We start from the raw sequence: 18536 nt of genomic DNA on the forward strand, positions 1-18536 counted from the left end.
CCCAAAATCAATTGTACCTTTCATATATCATAAAATGCGTTTGACTGCTTGATAATATACTATAGGAGGGTCATGCATAAACCGACTAATATAGTTTACACTAAAAAATAATTCAGGTCTCGTTATGGTGAGGTATTGTAATGCACTAACAAGACTTCTTAATGTGCGAGATCTTGGAATTTATCATTACTCTTTCATTTCTGAAATCTATTTGAGGCCATTCCTGTGAAAATAGACTTACAATCCTGCATTTTGGTATGTTTAAGAAGATCTTTTGTATATTTAAATTGACAAAGAAAAAGACCATTTCTAGTATGATGAACCTCTATTCTCAAAAAATAATAAATATATCCCAGTTCTTTCATAACAAACTTATGTTTGAGTTTTAAAATAAAACTCTCTATAACCTTAGGATTATTCTCCATGATAATAATGCCATCTACATAAACAAGTAAAATGATAATAATATTTTTTTCATGATAAACAAACATTAATGGATCAACAATACTACATTGAAATCTATACCCTAATAAAAAGATGCTAAGTTTATCAAACCAGGCTCGTGAAACTTGCTCATGTTCGTACAAGGCCTTTTTTAAATTACAAATCTAATCTAGATGTTTTTGATCTTTATATCCAGATAGTTGTTTCATAAAAATATTTTCTTTTAGTAAACTATGTAGAAAAGCATTTTTAACATCTAATTATCGAATTTCTCATTTTCTAACCATAGCAAAACTGAGAACAACTCGAATACTAACCGGTCTAACCATGGGAAAAAGGTTTTCCAAAAATCTATACTTCAACTTGATTAAAACCCCTTAGTAAATGATCTAAAATTCCATCGAATTTAAGTTTTGTTTTGTAGACCCATTTTGATCCGATGATATTTGACTTTTGATCTTTTGGAATAACTTCCCAAGTGTTATTAGCTTTTAAAGTTCTCATCTCTTCATCCATAGCTGCTTTCCACCGTGGGTGAGCAAGAGCAACCTTTATGGACTTTGGTTCTTTGAGAATAAATCCTTTTTGTTTATGAAGCATATAATATTTTGGGTTTGGCTTAAAGACACCTTGCATACCTCGTGTGACCATAGATCTGTTTTGATCTTAGACTTCATCATGAGAAGAACCTTGACTTGTAGAGTCATGTTCTTCACTATGTGAATTATCTGAATTATTGTCATGCACGTTTTCTAGAGAGCCTTGTTGTTCTCTTTCATTTTCAGTGGCTCTTGTATCATTTTCATGTATTGTAATATTTTTAATAATATTTTGTTGTCCATTCTCTGTAAAAACATTTTCTTGTCCAACATTATTTATATAAGAGATATCATTATCAATACAATATATTCTATAATCATCACTATTATTTTATGAACAAATATTCTTATAAGGAAAAATATTATCGCTAACTGTTTCCCAATCAGAAAAGATGGCTGATTCAACTTTAACATTATTACTTTTAAATAAAAGTGTAGGATTTACAAAAGGTAATGTTTCCTCATAAAAAATAATATGTCGTGAAAAATAATTTTTCCCGTAGGAGGATAGACACACATTTAAAGCCTTTATAGATCATACTATAACTAAAGAACACACAGAGCAATGACTTAGGATCAAATTTAGATTTACTTTGATCTTGTAAATATGAAAAACAAACAAAACAAAAAATTCCTAAGCATGAATAATCAGAGTGTTTTTGTAAAGCTTAAAATAAGAAAATTGCATATCCAAAGAAATTGATAATAGCATATTTATTTAAAATACTGTCATAGAGAATGCGTCTACCCATAATCTCTTAAGAACATTAGCATGAATCATCATTGTTAACCCAAGTTCGATAATGTTTATATGTTTTCTTTTGGAGACCCCGTTTGGTTCTGGGATATAAAAACATGCCACTTAACGTTTTATCCAAGAGTTATTTAAAAAAATAAGAATTTTTCACTAGAAAATTCTCCACCTTTGTCACTTTGCAAATTTTTGATTTTTTTATTAAATTGGTACTCAATAAATCAATAAAAGTGTTTAAAGGCTTAAAAAAATCAGGTTTTCTTTTCAAAGGGTAGAACCACGTGAAGCGTGTGTGATTATCTATGAAGATAACATAAAACTTGAAATTATCCCTTGTCAAGGTGGGAGCGGGTCCTCATTAATCAAAATGAATTTTATAAAAAGGTTAATATGAAATCTCACTATAGGAGATAAAAGGCAGTCTACACGCCTTCCCCATCTGACAAATAGTACATATCAAATCTTTATTATGACTAACAACATCATATAGATTGGTCTTATGCAAAAATTCAATAGTTTTTTTATTATGGGTGACCCAATCTAGCATGCCACTTATTTGCGGAAGCTTTTTCTAAATTGATTTGAAAAGAAAACAATTGGTCCTTGATTCGAGGCATATAAGTCTCCTCTTCTAGTGCATTTGTCTATTGTCCTGTTTGTCCTACTGTCCTTTATTACATAACCCAAAGATGAAAACTAAAAAATATATGAAAAATCATATGTTAATTGACTAACTGATAACAAATCTTTTTTTATGTCTGTCATATATACAACATTTTTAAATATATAGGAGAGGGCTTTGTCTCAATTTTGGCTTCACCAATATGAGAAATGCGAAGTCTTTCACCATTCCTAACCATAATAGAATCTTTCCCAAAATATGGTTTTAGGTTGGATAGTTTACCTGCATCACCAGTCATATGAGAAGAGGCTCCTGTGTCCGAAAACCATTCTGAATATTAGGAGTCAACAATTGTCATGAAGGCTAAGGCTTGAGAAATATTTTTGGCTTGGAATGAGTGATCGAACCGATTATAACAATTGCAGGCCAAATGATTATGTTTATTGCAGATCTGACACACTACTATATCGATTTTTTCTTTATTTTGATTATGACTTGCATTGCCTTGCTGATTTTGAGTGTATCAAAAACTTTGAGCTTGATTGGTATTTTGCTCATTTTGTTGGAATTTTCTCGTTGATAGAATCCACGCTCCCTTGAATTGAAACGTTGATTCTCATTTTCTCTCTTCTTATATTGACCACGCCCACCAAAGTAGGTCACTTGAGGTTGATTAATGTTATTAAGATTATTTCTTGCCTCAAAGTTTTGAAGCAAGGGTACTATATTTTTATAAGAAGGAACATGAGGTTTTAACATAGAAGTGACAAACGATTCGTAACCCTGGCCTTCAGTCAAAAGGTTTTAACCCCGCCCTCAATAGGTTTTTCAATAGTAGCAAGATCATGATAGATTCTCTTGAATTTTCTCACATACACAATCAAATTGTATGACCCTTTCTTGATTGTGGTTAGTTGTTGCATGAGATAAAATTTTATTTCTTGCGAATCATGGGCAAAAGCATCAATAAGAGATGTCAAAATATCTTTGGATGTGTCTAAACCAACAACCAAGCTAAGGACACTCGCAGATAGAGTTCATGTTATCTAACCCTTTAGTAACCTATCAGATTTTTTTAAACTATATACACAGGGTTTGGAACACTATTTTGCATAGAATCAGCGGTATCATTGTGTTGATGAATGTCTGTCATAACTATCTCACCAGTGAGAAATCCCTGCATATCCTACTCTCTATCAGGGCCAACATTCGCATCTTCCATAATAAAAAATTTTGGTGTTTGAGTTTTATGAGGATGAAGTTGGACACATTCATGGTTGCAGGATAATTAAGGATAAGATAAAATTGCATTACTTGCACCGGTTTGTTTTTTGGTTTGTAGAGTCCATTCATACCCTGACAGATCACCACTGATACAAAGTGAAGGCAGTGGATCTGATAAATCACCAGGTCAGCTCTGATGCCATAAAGATTATGGATATAAGAGAGATAGAGAGAACAAGACAACCACTTAAGTGGTTCGTTTCAATGAATGAACCCACATCCACGGAATAAAGAGCTCTCACTTTATCTTTATTCAAAAGAGATGACAATATATACAATACAATAGTGAGAAACCTTGAAAGAGAGTGAGAAGGAGAAAAGATACACAATTTTACAAGAAGAAAAGAAAAAAGAAACAAATTTTAAATCTTTACATGTTTTGGAAATGACATGTATTTTTTTTTCTTTTTCTTCTTTGTTTCCAATACACTTCTCTTTCCATATGATAATTTTGATCCTTCCTTTCAGCTTTATGTATAATTTCACATATTCTGTGAAGCTATGCTTATGAAAACCTAAAACCCAGTTTAAAAGGAGTTCAATTGAAGAAACAAATAAAACTTATTTTCTTTTTATTTCTTTTGTTTTTTGGCCATGAGACACTAAACCAACACCTCTCTGGACATGGACGGTGCAATCTGGTGTTTTTTTTTTCAACTGTTGTGTGACCGATAAGTGATAAATATCAACCATTTTTAGACCCAAGGGGTTTGGCACAGTGGGATGAGGCCTAGACCGTTTGACGGGCAGTCTATGTTTAAATTCCAAGGGCGTCACCCCTTGTGTAAGCCGAAGCTTGGAAACTCCCTGGAGTCGAGGGTTACTCCCTCGAAGCTTTACACTAAGATGAGAGGGTGGTGTATGTTCGCCCCCGATGATTCACTGAATCCCACGCCTGTGTTCGGGGCTTTGAATGAGCACATGGGGCTCGTATTCCCGTGTATGTTGACATAACTTTGCATCGAACTCTGGTGTTGTTGCAGAGACTTAAGTATCCTTTCTTGCTATTCTTCTCATAAAGTGATGGTTTGAGAAAATGACAAAAATGCCCTTTATTCAAAAAAGAAAAAACAAACAGTTCAATAAAAGGATAAACATGTCCTCCATCCAGAAATTTGAGGATGATGTTGACTCTTCAAAGTCTTCTTCTTCTTTCTCTGTTCAAAAAAAGGACAAACATGTCCTCCATCCAAAAAGTCGAGGATGATGTTGACTCTTTAAAGTCTTCTTCTTCTTTCTCCGTAAAACACTGTAAAACCCTCTCTCTCTCTAGAGAAGAAATCAAGGGAGGCAAAGAGTTCTCCCTGGAGAAGGCCATGAACATCAATCCTCTCACTCTCTCTCCCTTCTCTCTCTACTTCTGTGCACATCCAACAGACGATCCTACATTGCTCCATCGTCATCTTCTTCTTCTTCCTTCTTCGTAAAACACTGTAAAACCCTCTCTCTCTCTCTAGAGAAGAAATCAAGGGAGGTAAAGAGTTCCTCCTGGAGAAGGCCATGAAAACCAACCCTCTCACTATCTCTCCCTTCCCTCTCTACTTATGTGCCTGATTTAGAGTTTTTGCCCTTACAGGAGGGGGGTTCGGGGGCTCCCCCTCGGCGCGGATCCAATTTTTTTTGGGCCTTCCAACAATGATTTGTAGTATTATCGGGCTTTCCTACAATAATTTGTAGTATTTTTGGGTCTCCAACGAAACGCTATAGTGATTTGCGTAAGAATCTACAAATCGCTATAGCGATTTGCGGAAGACACTACAAATCGCAAATCGCTATAGCGATTGCGATTTGTAGTGTCTTCCGCAAATCGCTATAACGATTTGTAGATTCTTACGCAAATCGCTATAGCGATTTGTAGATTCTTCCGCAAATCGCTATAGTGATTTGTAGTGTCTTCCGCAAATCGCTATAGCGATTTGTAGTGTTATTCAGTAAGCAAATCGCTACCCGAATTAGGACCAACTTGTCAGGGGTATATCTCCCTAACCGGAGGTCATATTCCAAATCCGTAAAAAGTGGTGTCTTCGTTATTGAGTCTAGTTTATTTCTGCAAATTTTCAGTGATTTCTATTGTCATTTCATTCCCCATTTTAACTTCAACGATACATTACAACCACAATCATCAAAAGAAAGATTGCCCAAGCTAAGAGTCTTGAGAGAGTAGAGGAGGGCCTCACCACCCACCAAACAACAAAAAATACAACGACTCAACTTCAAGTGCAGTAAGGACCCAGAGTCGAATAAATTTAGAGGCAGCTCATCAGTAAGGACCCACAACAGTCAATGTGCAGGTCAGTCGGTGCTTGATGGAGCAATGTAGGATCTTCTGATGGATGTGCACAGAAGCAGAAATAGAAGGGAGAGAGTGAGTGAGAGGGTTGATGAGCCCCCGGACCCCCCTTCTGTAAGGGCAAAAGGCCATGAACACGCTGGTAAGAGCCCTCAGACCCCCCTTCGGTAAGGGTAAAAGCTTTGAATCAGACTCCACAACTCTTCAAGTTGAATGATGCTACCCACACTGGGAGGAGCTCTCAGACCCCCCTTTCTGTAAGGGTAAAAACTCTAAATCAGACTCCACAAACTCTTCAAGTTGAATGATGCTACCCACGCTGGGAGGAGCCCCCAGACCCCTCTCCTGTAAGGGTAAAAACTCTGAATCAGGATTTACAACTCATTTAGTTGAATGATGCTACCCACGCTGGGATGAGCCCCCAAACCCTCCTTCTATAAGGGTAAAAACTCTGAATCAGGCTCCACAACAGTCAATGTGCAGGTCAGTCGGTGCTTGATGGAGCAATGTATGATCTTCTAATGGATGTGCACAGAAGCAGAAATAGAAGGGAGAGAGAGAGAGTGAGAGAGTTGATGTTCATGGCCTCCTCCAGGGGAGATTTTTTTCTCGGATAATCCTGCAGTGCAGAGACTGGGTCTTAAATAATCATCTTCGGGGCACTTAAGTCTTTACAACCACTCCTTTTCAAGAACCGTCATTTTTTTTGCACCAATGGAGAAGAGGGTACTTAAGTCTTTGCAAGCACATCAAACTCCAACGCTAATTAATGCTGACAAACATGGGGATACGAGACGCACATGCTTACATACGTGGTGCTCTTTGGGACCCCCGAACATGAGATGTAGCTAACTGCCCTGTTCGGGGGGGGGGGAACATATAACCTGCTTTGCACTAAGATGGAGATAGACAGTAGTACGATAGGCTGAGCCAGCGCAGTCAGGTCTCTCTGCCTGGAGCGGTTTCTTCGAGTAAAAATAAATAAAATATCAATCATTTGAAAATAGATGAAAAACAAGAATCAATCAACTTTAGCAATGAGTCTGTTTGGACTTAATTTGACACTATAAATGTGTTGGCATGGCCAGTGGGGTGGTTGTGAGGGTGCTCAGACCAAACCTCGCTTGCACGGGTGTGTAACTTTCAGAGGTGGGTCATGTAAGGCAAGATGGTCACGAGGCCTTAGCCCAAGGTTTTCCTTACTTTGCAAGGGTTCCTCGTCATAAAAAAACACTATGAAGGTGTTTTTTTTTTGAAAGAAATGAATGTGTTCAGCATGGTTAATTTGCTAGGAGTTGATCATTGTGTTTTCTTGTTTGCCCAACAAAATCTGTTTTTAAATTAGCTTTTTTGGCATATTTATGGACATCGATTCTCGAGTCACCGGAAAATGCTGGCTACGTATACGAATCTGATGATCGAAAAAGCTAATCTCCACCAAACAGACCACGTAGATCACATCTGTAAAGTTAAATAATAAAAAATCTTATAAAACTCTAAGTCGATTGTAGATGCAATCAACTGTATCCCATGTGGTAAGTGGGGTCCTGTGCCAAGCTGAAGGCCCAGTATCAAATCCCTCTGCCACATGGGGGCGGCTGTTGTCGGCCTAACCCCAGCTTGCCTTTAAAAAAGAAAAAATCGATTATACAGGACATACATCCGAGAAGAAGGGGGCATGTGGGAGGCACAGGGAAGCAGGGTGATCCCCCCCACCCCACCCCACCCCCAAAAAAAAATTGCTTTCTTGTGAAAAAAGAGGCACCTCTCCTGCAGGATTTTAAACCCTGAGTAGTTTCAATTTTCCTAAAACCTGATTGAGATGTCATCCAAACATCAACCAAACCCAACTTTGAAGATTAACTTTTCAAAGTCTAGCATAGCATAACCACACAGAGTCCCCACATCCCGCTAGGAAATGTCAGAGAGAGAGAGAGAGAGAGAGAGAGAGAGAGAGAGAGAGAGTCTCTGTATCAGAACATAAGTAGGAAGATAGATAGGCGTCCTGCTGTATCTTTGATCAATTTCACATTATTTCATGACGAATTAATCGATCCAAAAACATAATCAATCCGGCCATAATTAAACTTAAAGAAGAGAAAAACTTAGGTAACTTTGACACCCTGGTATCTAAGGATCTCTCCAATGAGCTCACCTTTCCCCGATCCCACATACCTCCCCAGAACCTTCCCACCCCTCATGAACACGAAGGTGGGCACCTGCAGGACGTCCATGTCCTTGAGGAACTGCATGCAGCTATCGTTCTCGTCCCCATTCATCCTCGCGAACACCACGGAATCGGCCATCTGCCTGGACAACTTGATAACCGTTGGGTACACCTTGACGCACGGCCCGCAGTGCTTGAGCCCGACGTCCAGGACGATCAGCTTCCCGTCGGCGGCGTGCCGCTCGATCAGCCCCTCCACGTCGTCTCGACTGTGCAGCTGGTGCACCGGCGAGTGGTTGTCGCCGTAGTAGAGCACGTCTCCGGCCAGCTCGTCGGGCCCGATCCCTTCCTCTTCGTGGATCTTCACCATGTTCTTGTAGAAGCTGAAGTGGGGCACCCTCTCGACCTTCTCCCTCGTGCAGAGGGCTCTGAGCTCGTCCGACTCGTCTCCCATCACCAGGACGAAGTCAACGTCGGAGCACGTCTTGCTCAGGCTCACCATGAACGGGTAGATCTTCTTGCTGTGGTAACTGTGGCTCGCGGCGTACTCCACGACCACGAGCTTGTTCTTGGCGAGCTTCAGGGCCTCGTCGAACTCGGAGATGCTGTGGACCTGCTGCACGCGCTCGTCCATGTCCGGCGCCGCGCTGCTCTTCGGCTGCGCGACGCTGCTGTTTCTTACGGAGAACCTCTTCCTCCCGTTCCGTTGGTTCTGGAGTCTGAGGGCTGTTGCGGGCTGGGAGTTACGGAGTGCGGTGGATGTTGGTGAGAGAGAAAGAGAGAATGGTTCGATCTGGGGGGTTTTTATGAGAAGGGAGTAGTAGGAAGAGTTGGTGTGGATGAAGGCTGAAGATGAGGCAGCTGCCATTGTTAGAGGATGATGATGTTGATATGGTCTCTAAATGGTGGGTTTTGTAGTACCCAAAATCATGAAAGAGAGAAAGAATTGGATGTTGAAGGCGGAGATCTCAATGAAGAGAGAAGGGAGGAAAAAAAGGAGAGATGGGTTACCTAGAGGTGGAGAGGAAAAGGGAGATGAGATCTGCCAATGAATGAGCTTCCCTTTTTGTGAACAGAAGAGAAGCAGAGAGACGGCAAAATTTGGAGTTTCTAAGGCCTTTTGTTGGGAATTCATTCGGCGTATCCACTCGTAGTTCGTGTGGCTGTTGTTGATCCAGAGAGTGACAGTCTGTGGAGATATTTCTTGTTGAGGAACATTCAGGTGATATGCCGAATAACCAACCTCTAGGTGTTTAGGCACATCGCCACAGTCCATTCAAGCGATCAACGGCAGACAGTGGTCCTGCTAATTGAATAATGGATGGTGACAATGGGGGCCTGGTGATTTGGCATATCACCTGATTCATTCTGGATTTCAAAAATTTTCTTGCTTCGTTGAAATTGTGATCAGGAGTATTCTGGAGGTGGAAAATTTCCATGGACAGTTGGAAACAGCAAACGGAAAATCAGGAGACTTTTCAGCTTTTTACTGATAGCAGTTACTGTATGATGTGTAGATGATTGCCGGAAATTGAAGAAAATTGAAGAGTCAAACTAGAATGCCAGGTTAATAAAAATTGACCTGGCTAGAACTGGGAAACCAGACAAGCTGATCGTGTCTCAGCTCATGTTCAAAGCATAAAGAGTTCATTTCAACTTGTAAAATAGGTTTGAAGAGCCAAACACGGACTTATAGGTGCTCTACTTGTATCAGTTTAAGTAGTAATGTATCAGTTCAAGTAGTAATAAGTATATTTGAAATATTTTTTTACTTTGCATAGTGTAGCACACAACAAATGGTTGATGTCTTCAGCTTGCAGAACCATTAAGTTGGGGACTGATAGGTGCTCTACCTGTATTCTTTTGTAAACAAGCTAATTTCAGCTTGGTTCAATTTGTTTAGGGTTCAAATCTTATAACTTCCAAATTCAACAAAAGTAACTTGATCATGTAAGAAAATATACGGGATTGGATGTTTTTATTGGATTGGGAGTTGAAAGCCTCATGCAATAAGATTCACCCACCTATCTTCTTGGACAAGGGCACACACTACCAAACATATGAACTGCATATTGGTTATAAAACTAAAAGAACAATTTCAAATTTCATTCAGGACAAAACTACTGTTTCCAATAATACAGTTTGCTCAGCTAAGGCATATGGGTGCACTTTCAGCAATGCGCTATAATTTACAAATTGAGCTAGGGTTGTCAATGGATCGAATGTCCCATCCATCAGTGTTCACCCAATCCCACCCATATAACAAGCACCCGGGTTCAGGTCACGTTGGACTGAGAAAATAGAATCTCAAATCATACCCACATAATTTAGAGGGTATATATATATATTATTTAACACATAAATATATAATTAAACACTGGGGTTACCTATAAGTTATATATAGTAGATCAGATTGGATCAAGATTCCCAACTTAATTCACTGATTTTGTCAACCATGGAAAGAGTAAGCTGCTGCCACCTGCAATGTGGTACAAGTTTGCCTTAGAAGAGCCTCTATGTTTCATGTTAATGTCTTTTTTTTAAGGATAATGTTTCATGTTAATGCCAAAACTTAAAAAATACAGCCCATATCAGATCATATCGGAGGCTCTCTCACTCTAACATGTCCTAAGTGGATGCTTACTGCACATTTGATGTAAGACCCACATTTTTTAGCAAAATTTTTGAATAAATTCATGAGGTATTTTATGTAAAAAATAGCATTTGAATCCAAAATGCGAAACAAATAGATTTCAACATAACAATTATACTTATGACATACATATCCTTGCAAATATATGCTCAAACAGTAAGGGAGCCATAACTTTCTTCCTTAGTAAAATTAGAAGATTTCAATGAGCCAACTTGCTTAGTTTTGTCGATACGAATAAAATGATGTACTCACAATTTTTTATAAAAAATATCGGTGAAACCCTTAAAATATGCGGGACCCACAAAAATATCTCACCAAAAATATCCTATGGCCCTCACAAAATATCTCATGAAATTATTAGGTGGGCTCCACAGGGATATATAAGTTATTTTATTACTTTATCACCAAGTTTGGGTCTTAGATCAAGTAAGAGGTTTGGATCAGATCCACACCACATGTAGATCCAAGATCTATTTGAAAAATTATAAATAGGAGTGACCCCCTCTCTTAAAAATCACCACCCTCCTCTCTCCTATTTCTCTCTCTAGCACCTCTCTTCTTTCTCATCTCTCTTGGTTTTAGCCTAGACCAAGCCCACTTGCAGTGACTTGGACCTGCTTAGCTTAAGCTGAGCCCAGTTGGTTAAGACTCACTTGACCTACCAAGTTAATTTTTTTCTCTCCTCTTTTGTTTTGCTCTTAGCCTAGGTCAAACCCACTTGACATAAACTTAACCTAGTTGAGGTGGGCTTGTACCCACTTGACCTAGTTTAAACCTAGTTGGGACATAACCTCTTGGTCGCAACGGCTTGACATCCTCTACCATTTTCTTGCCTAAGTCCAACCCATCCGATCAAATCTAGCCTAGTTGAGGTAGGTTCAAACCCAATTAGACCTAAGTTAGGTCCAAACCAGTTCTTGATCTAGACTTCGTCGAATTATCGTTTTATCAAAAGCTGCAAGAGACACTCTTGGTTGTGACCGTACTGAACATAAAGGACATGTCGGCTATGACCTAGGAGTGTCTCAACCACCTTGTTGGTAGGTTTGCACACTAAATAGTTCAAAAGTTCTACTCTTCTTGATATATATGTATTGGCTTATGCTTTTGAGATTGTCGTCGAGTCGAACAATGTCAAGGCTCCTGCTTTCCTCAATATATATGTATTTGCTTATGCTTTTTAGATTATTGTCGTATCGAACGATGCCAAGACTCCTGCTTTTCACATATACATATATATGTATTTGCTTTTGCATTTAAGATTGTCATCACGTCGAACGATGCTAAAGCTTCTGCTTTTTGCATATACGTATATATGTATTTGCTTATGCATTTAAGATTGTCGTTGTGTCGAACGATACAAGGCTCTTGCTTTCTGCAAATATATATGTATTTGCTTTCTGTAAGTTATTTAGTTCAGTTCCCTCCACTAAACATTAAATATGGTTTTATTTACGCCTCCACCCTATATTGCATAGGCTCCTACTTATATTATATATAGCTGCACATAAATGAACGTTCAAATGATGATCAACTCCTATTGTCATATGCGATTCCATATGCCACACCTCGATCAAGATTTTGATTGATGAAAGAAACCCCTATTAGAAAGGCTTCACTCTTGCACAAAATCATTTTTTCGTAAAAACCTAAGTCACTTGCGTATAGTCTAGCTATGGCCTAAAGGTTCCAATGAACCACGATTGATGTGAAGCATGCACAATGATGTATATCTATCCCCGAGTTAAGAGTAGTGTTTTCTCCGTCAAAGATATGAAGTGCTACCAAATTTTATGAAAAGATGTTCACCGAGCTTAAAAGAACGCAATGCTTTCTCCGTCAAAGAGAGGAAGTGCTGCCGATTTTTCTGAAAGAAGCTCAACAAAGCTTAAAAAGAGCATAGTACATATTTCATCACACAGAGGAGGTATTGCCAAAATTTTGATAAGTACTTTCTATAAGTAGAAAGGGTCGTCATGCTTTCTCTGTCAAGTAGAGAAATTATTATCAAAATGTTTGGAAAAATTCTTGCCTGAACTAGTTTTAATGGCACGATGATGCCTCTGTTGTCGAAACCCTATCAGAAGAGCTTGCTCCACCTTTGTCTGTAAGGGCACCCTGCTCGTAAGGGCCGGTGTAGCATAGTAGTTGTTACGCCTTGACTAGGCCAAGTGCTCATTGCAGCAACATACGTCAAGTAGTCGATCTAATGTGATCATTGTATATGAATGCTCATGTGAAACACTATTATACAACTAGACACGTAAGGGTCGGAGTGTCAGAGTTTATTATCTACTCAAAAGAGGTGAAACACTTGTGAATGTCATAGATGCCGAGAGCGAAATCATGCATGCATATGAATAAAACTTAAATATAGTTCTTTGGCCACACAGTTAGACCATGCTTCGAAATACTGGATGGGGTTGGGGTATATATTTCCCTTAGTGCAAAAAGCATTGGTTTGCTCGAATGGCATTTGAATGTCCTATAAAGAATGGTTATGTGACCGAACCCCTTCAGTACTATTGCTCACCATGGAAGATGGTGATGGTATAGTCCACAAGTGACATATATTTATTATGAATCAAAAAGTTTAAGGGACTTCCCGTCACTCAAGAGGTTTGGAGGTTGGGTTGTCCTTAAGATCTAAGGATTGAATACCACTACTGCAGTAAAGGATGCATATGAAATGACTTGGTGGGGTTATCTCAGTATGAGTTCTACTGCCCCACCATAGACAGGGTCATTAGGCCTCCGGGGTATCTAAAATACATAAAATAATAAACGCCCAGAACATCACATTGATGCCAAAGTTCAAGTTTCTCTCTTCTATCAAGGGGTAAATGGTTAATATCGAAACAATGCATTAGTTCTAGGTTTAGTGATGTATGGATTCATATTACCATTGTTCTGATAAGACTTGCATAACCTTATGGAAGGTGTTGAGATCAATATACTACTGGACCGATAGGGCAAAGACCTATGTTGTATCCGCCTAACTAAGCTAAGCTCAAGGAACTCTCGCTTGGATTCGTGGGATACAAATATGTTAAGTCTTGCAGATTTGCGTAATATTTTAATCATAGCCCTAAGGAGGCTTTTATGATATTCGCTCAGCCGTGGAGACTTCAGCATCGTTGTTGCGAATTGTGGCCCTAAGTGATCTGTGTATTTTCATAAATTTATACTTGATTTGATTTAAATGCTTTTCTATCAGACCTGCAATGGTTCTGATCCCATTTAATAGGGAATATAGGTACTGAACCTGCGATGCAATATGTTGAGTAAGGCGACATCGAGTTCCAAGGTTTCTTCAAACAGTATTTGACCGCTTTCTTTATAAAACTAGTTTAATAGAATACTATTTTTTCAAGTAGTGATGTTTGTAATAAATAACTTATTTTGATAAATGAAACACCTTGGTGGTCAATGAGTACTTGGCCATATACCTGTGACTTAACCGATGTTTTCTAAAACTAATGACTCATTATCGTTCATTTCTACTGCTAAAAGCCTTTTCTAAATTGTGCTGTAAAGAAAAAAAGAAACCCATAAATTTTTGACCAAGTAATTATTTTAAAAAATTGGGGCATTACAGAATTGGTATCAAAGCCGATGTTTGAGAAACTTGGTTCAAGATTCGTCGTGTTCATAGTATCACACTGTAAGTTTATTTTCAAGCTTTCTGATTGGTTAAATCCTTGTCAAATTGTAGATAACAACCCATGATTTGCAAGACTATTGCTATCGGTGCCAAATCATGCACGACGAATGGTTGTGCCCATTCGAATTCTAAGATTGCAAGTTTTGTGGTAAAGAGGGGCATTCCACCAATGAATTTCAAAGGAAACACACCATCGATATTGGTCGACTAGCATCACTTGGTCTTAGAGATGCGACCTCACGTATCAGTGGGCTCCATCACTCGAGTGTGAGGAATAACAATACCCTATCGACTTCGGTAGGATCGCCGAGTCTGAGAGGCGATGACTGAGTTTTTCTTATAGAGTTCTATCACTCGCCAAACTATCACCCCTCATTATGTATGCCTAGCCTGTATATTTTGGATGAAGGGTACAACTCCTTTTATTTGCCTATTTTGATTTTGGATTCTCCGAGTCATAATGTTGCCATGTCATAGAATGGATGGGCATCACCAGCCTAACCACCGTCTTCACTTGAGAGTGCAAAAGTGCCGCCTGAGCTAACTCTAACTGTGCCTAAGCTAAGGCAATGTAGCGATCGATGAGCCTATCTGTGGTTGTTTACATTGAAAAAGAAACCCAGAACTTAGAAATTGATTATGTTTGAAGTCAACAAACTTGTGTATATGGTTTTCGTCAACAATGTCTGCCAGTGTAGCATGACACTTGTATTTAAAGGTGATGTATGCTTGTTGTGATACACTATACATATATATATACAAGTAACAAAAAATTTACTTCCCTATGTATATTGAGAAACTATACCATGTTGTTTATATGTGATTAGATAAATGACTCTTATGGCGAGGAGAATTGCGCCGAGTGAGGAGTCCCACACATGGGGGTTCATATTAGAGACTCTTAACAACCTTGTAACTGCCATTCATGAGATGAGGCAAAAACTGGTCCTGCCTCACAATGAAAGCTCAAGAGGAATAACCTATAAGAAGTTTCTCAAACTTGACCCATCGGTCTTCGCTGGTAGAGTCGATTCAGAACTTGATGAAAGTTTGATCGAAGAAACATAACGTGTGTTTTTGGTATTGAGAGTGATATAGGACTGAAAGACTAACTTCAACACATATAGGTTGAAGGATAAAGCACTGAAGTAGTAAGATATCACGAAGATTATCCAATTCTCACAACACAAAGTCGTCCCTTGGGATGATTTTTAAAGAATGTTCATAGATAATTACTTCTCGTTGCACTCCAAAAATAAGAAAAAGATGAAGTTTCTAGAATTGAAGCAGGGTGGTATGAGTCTTATTGACTATACTACCAAATTTCAGAATCTTTAGTGGTACTGCTCTGAGTTATTTAAGACTAAACAAAAAAAGGTCGACAAGTACATCAATAGATTACGAGAAGGGCTCTGGCCTTGTGTTATTGCTAGTATGCCCTAGACTTTTTAAGTTGTTGTGGCAACAACTTCAAAGATTCAAACTGACTGGGAGCGATTCAAAGGGATCGTAGGAAAGTTGTCGGTAGTGAATAGTGGAAACCATAAGAGGACGTTCTCGAGTGGGCAGAGATCACGACTATCCTTTCACAAGGGGGGGTTTCAAAGAAAGAGCTCTGCAGGTTGTGAGGCCGCCACCAAGGTAAGAAGCGGTTCAACCTAGTCAACAGTTTAACTCTAATTGCCAAAAATGTCGCACGAACCATCTCAGAAGACCATGTTCTTGCGACATGGTTGGTTGCCTTTATTGTAACAAAGTAGGCCACTATATAAGGGATTGCACTACGAAGGTTACAAATGAAAAAAAAACTTTGGATCAGTTGGACATTCACAACAAGCATAGTAGCGCCTTCAGTTTTAACGACCACCATCTAGAATGGACTATAGACATGCGACAGGTCGTGTGTATGCTGTAACTATGGAACAAGTAGCTAATGGTGATCTGATTGAAGGCATTGTACCTGTTAATGAACATGACACTTACGTCTTGTTTGATTATGGTGCTATTCATACTTTTATCTTTGATGATTTCACCGAATAACTCCACGCCTCGGTGGAATCGTTTGACAAATTGATAGAAATATATAATCTACTAACCAAATGTATCAGATGTGTAAAGAATCTTGATATAGAGATAGCTTGGAAACACTTGCCTACTAGTGTTGTCTTACTTGATATAGTGGACTATGACATCATTTTGAGAATGAATTGTTTAACCCAGAACCATGCTAAGATTTTGTGCCACGAAGGCAGGGTCAATCTATCTTGATTGAGATTACCTAAGGTAGAATACCGGTTATTCAAACTTATCCGGCAGAAATGAGTCATATCAATGTTAAAGACACAAAAATATCTTAAGAAGGATTGTGTAGTCTTCCTAGTGAGGCTCTCGATAGAAGAACTAATTGCCACGCCCCTTGAGAGTTTGGAAGTGGTGCGGGAGTTTTTTGATGTATTTCCTGACAAATTACTAGGACTCTCTCTACTTCGTGAGGTTAAATTTAAAATTCAATCCTTACCAGGAACCATGCCAATTTCAAAAGCCCCTTATCGAATGACATCGATAGAACTCAGAAAACTAAAGTGTCAGTTGGAAGAACTAACAGAACAAAGATTTATCCTTTGGAGTGTGTCACTGTGAGGAGTACCTGTACTATTTGTAAAGAAAAAGGATGGATCATTACGATTGTGCATATATTATAGGATGCTTAACTAGGCAACCATCAAGACAAATATCCGTTGCCTCAGATTAAGGACTTATTTGATCAACTTAGAAGAGCAAGAGTATTCTCAAAGATCGACCTCAGGTCTGGGTATCATAAACTTAGATTTAAAGAAGAAGATATACACAAGACGACCTTCAGAACAAGATATGGCCATTATGAGTTCGTAGTAATGCCTTTAGAACTTACTAATGTGTCTGTTGCCTTTATAGATCTAATGAACCTAATATTCAGGCCCTATCTAGACACCTTTGCCATCGTCTTCATTGATGATATCCTCATCCACTCTAAGAACAAAGAGCAACACCAAGAACACTTAAAGATTGTCTTAAAAACCCTTCAAGAGAATCAACTTTATGCCAAGTTCTCAAAATAGAAATTTTGGCTTGACAGAGTAATGTTCCTTGGGCACGTAATCTCGAAGGATGGTATAGCAGTAGATCCTGCAAAGGTAGATGCTGTGTTGGATTGGAAACAACCAGAGAATATCATCGATGTTTGTAGCTTCTTAGGCCTTACCAGATACTATTAGAAGTTTATACAAGACTTTTTCTGAATTGCCTTACCCATGATGAAATTATTGAAAAAGAGAGCTAAGTTCATATGAAATGACCAATATAAGGAATGCTTTGAGATTCTAGAACAAAGGCTTACTATGGCCCCTATCCTTGCCTTACCATCTTGTCAAGGATGCTTTGTGGCTTACACTGATGCCTCAAGAATGAGTCTGTATTGTGTGTTGATGAAACACAAAAAGGTGATCACATATGCATCATGACAGTTGAGAATTCATGAGAAAAACTATCCAACCCACGACCTAAAGGTTGTCGCGGTAGTATTCACACTTAAAATTTAGTGACACTACCTATATGGAGAGAAGTTCGAGGTCATGTCAGACCATAAGAGATTAAAATACCTCTTCTTTAAAAAAATTTAAATATGCGACAACGACGACAAATGAAATTTCTCAAGAACTATGAATTCAAGCTTTCCTATCGCCTTAAAAAGGCGAATGTCATAGCCGATGCTCTGAGCTACAAGACTGTCGATACTCTTGTCAGCCTTGCAGAACAGTGAAAGTTGATAGAAGACTTCATCAACTAGAAGCTATCACTACAAAAAAATACGTTGTTAGCGACGGACGTTAGCGACGGATTAGCGAGTGACAAACATCCGTCGCTATAATTAATGGATCTTATGAAAATAGCGACGAAAGATAGTCTATCGCCTAGTTCGTCGCTAATTACCGACGGATGTTGCGACATACTGTTTTGTCGTTACGATCGCACCATTTACCGACGACGTTCGCGACGGAATCTAGTCCGTCGCTAAATAGC

The 18536-nt window shown here is 38.8% G+C and overlaps 1 protein-coding gene across 1 annotated transcript; it reads right to left on the reverse strand.

The window, feature by feature from the left end:
• Positions 1 to 7962: 7962 nt before the first annotated feature.
• On the reverse strand, positions 7963 to 9247 carry CDSP32 (chloroplastic drought-induced stress protein of 32 kD). Its single transcript, XM_090014631.1, has one exon. The coding sequence runs from the start codon at positions 9026 to 9028 to the stop codon at positions 8099 to 8101; it is 930 nt and encodes a 309-aa protein (XP_089870757.1). The 5' UTR covers positions 9029 to 9247; the 3' UTR covers positions 7963 to 8098.
• Between the last annotated feature and the right edge of the window lie 9289 nt (positions 9248 to 18536).

Source organism: Nuphar pumila, chromosome 7 (genome assembly GCF_984573655.1).
Source record: "Nuphar pumila chromosome 7, dmNupPumi1.hap1.1, whole genome shotgun sequence".
NCBI lineage: Eukaryota > Viridiplantae > Streptophyta > Magnoliopsida > Nymphaeales > Nymphaeaceae > Nuphar > Nuphar pumila.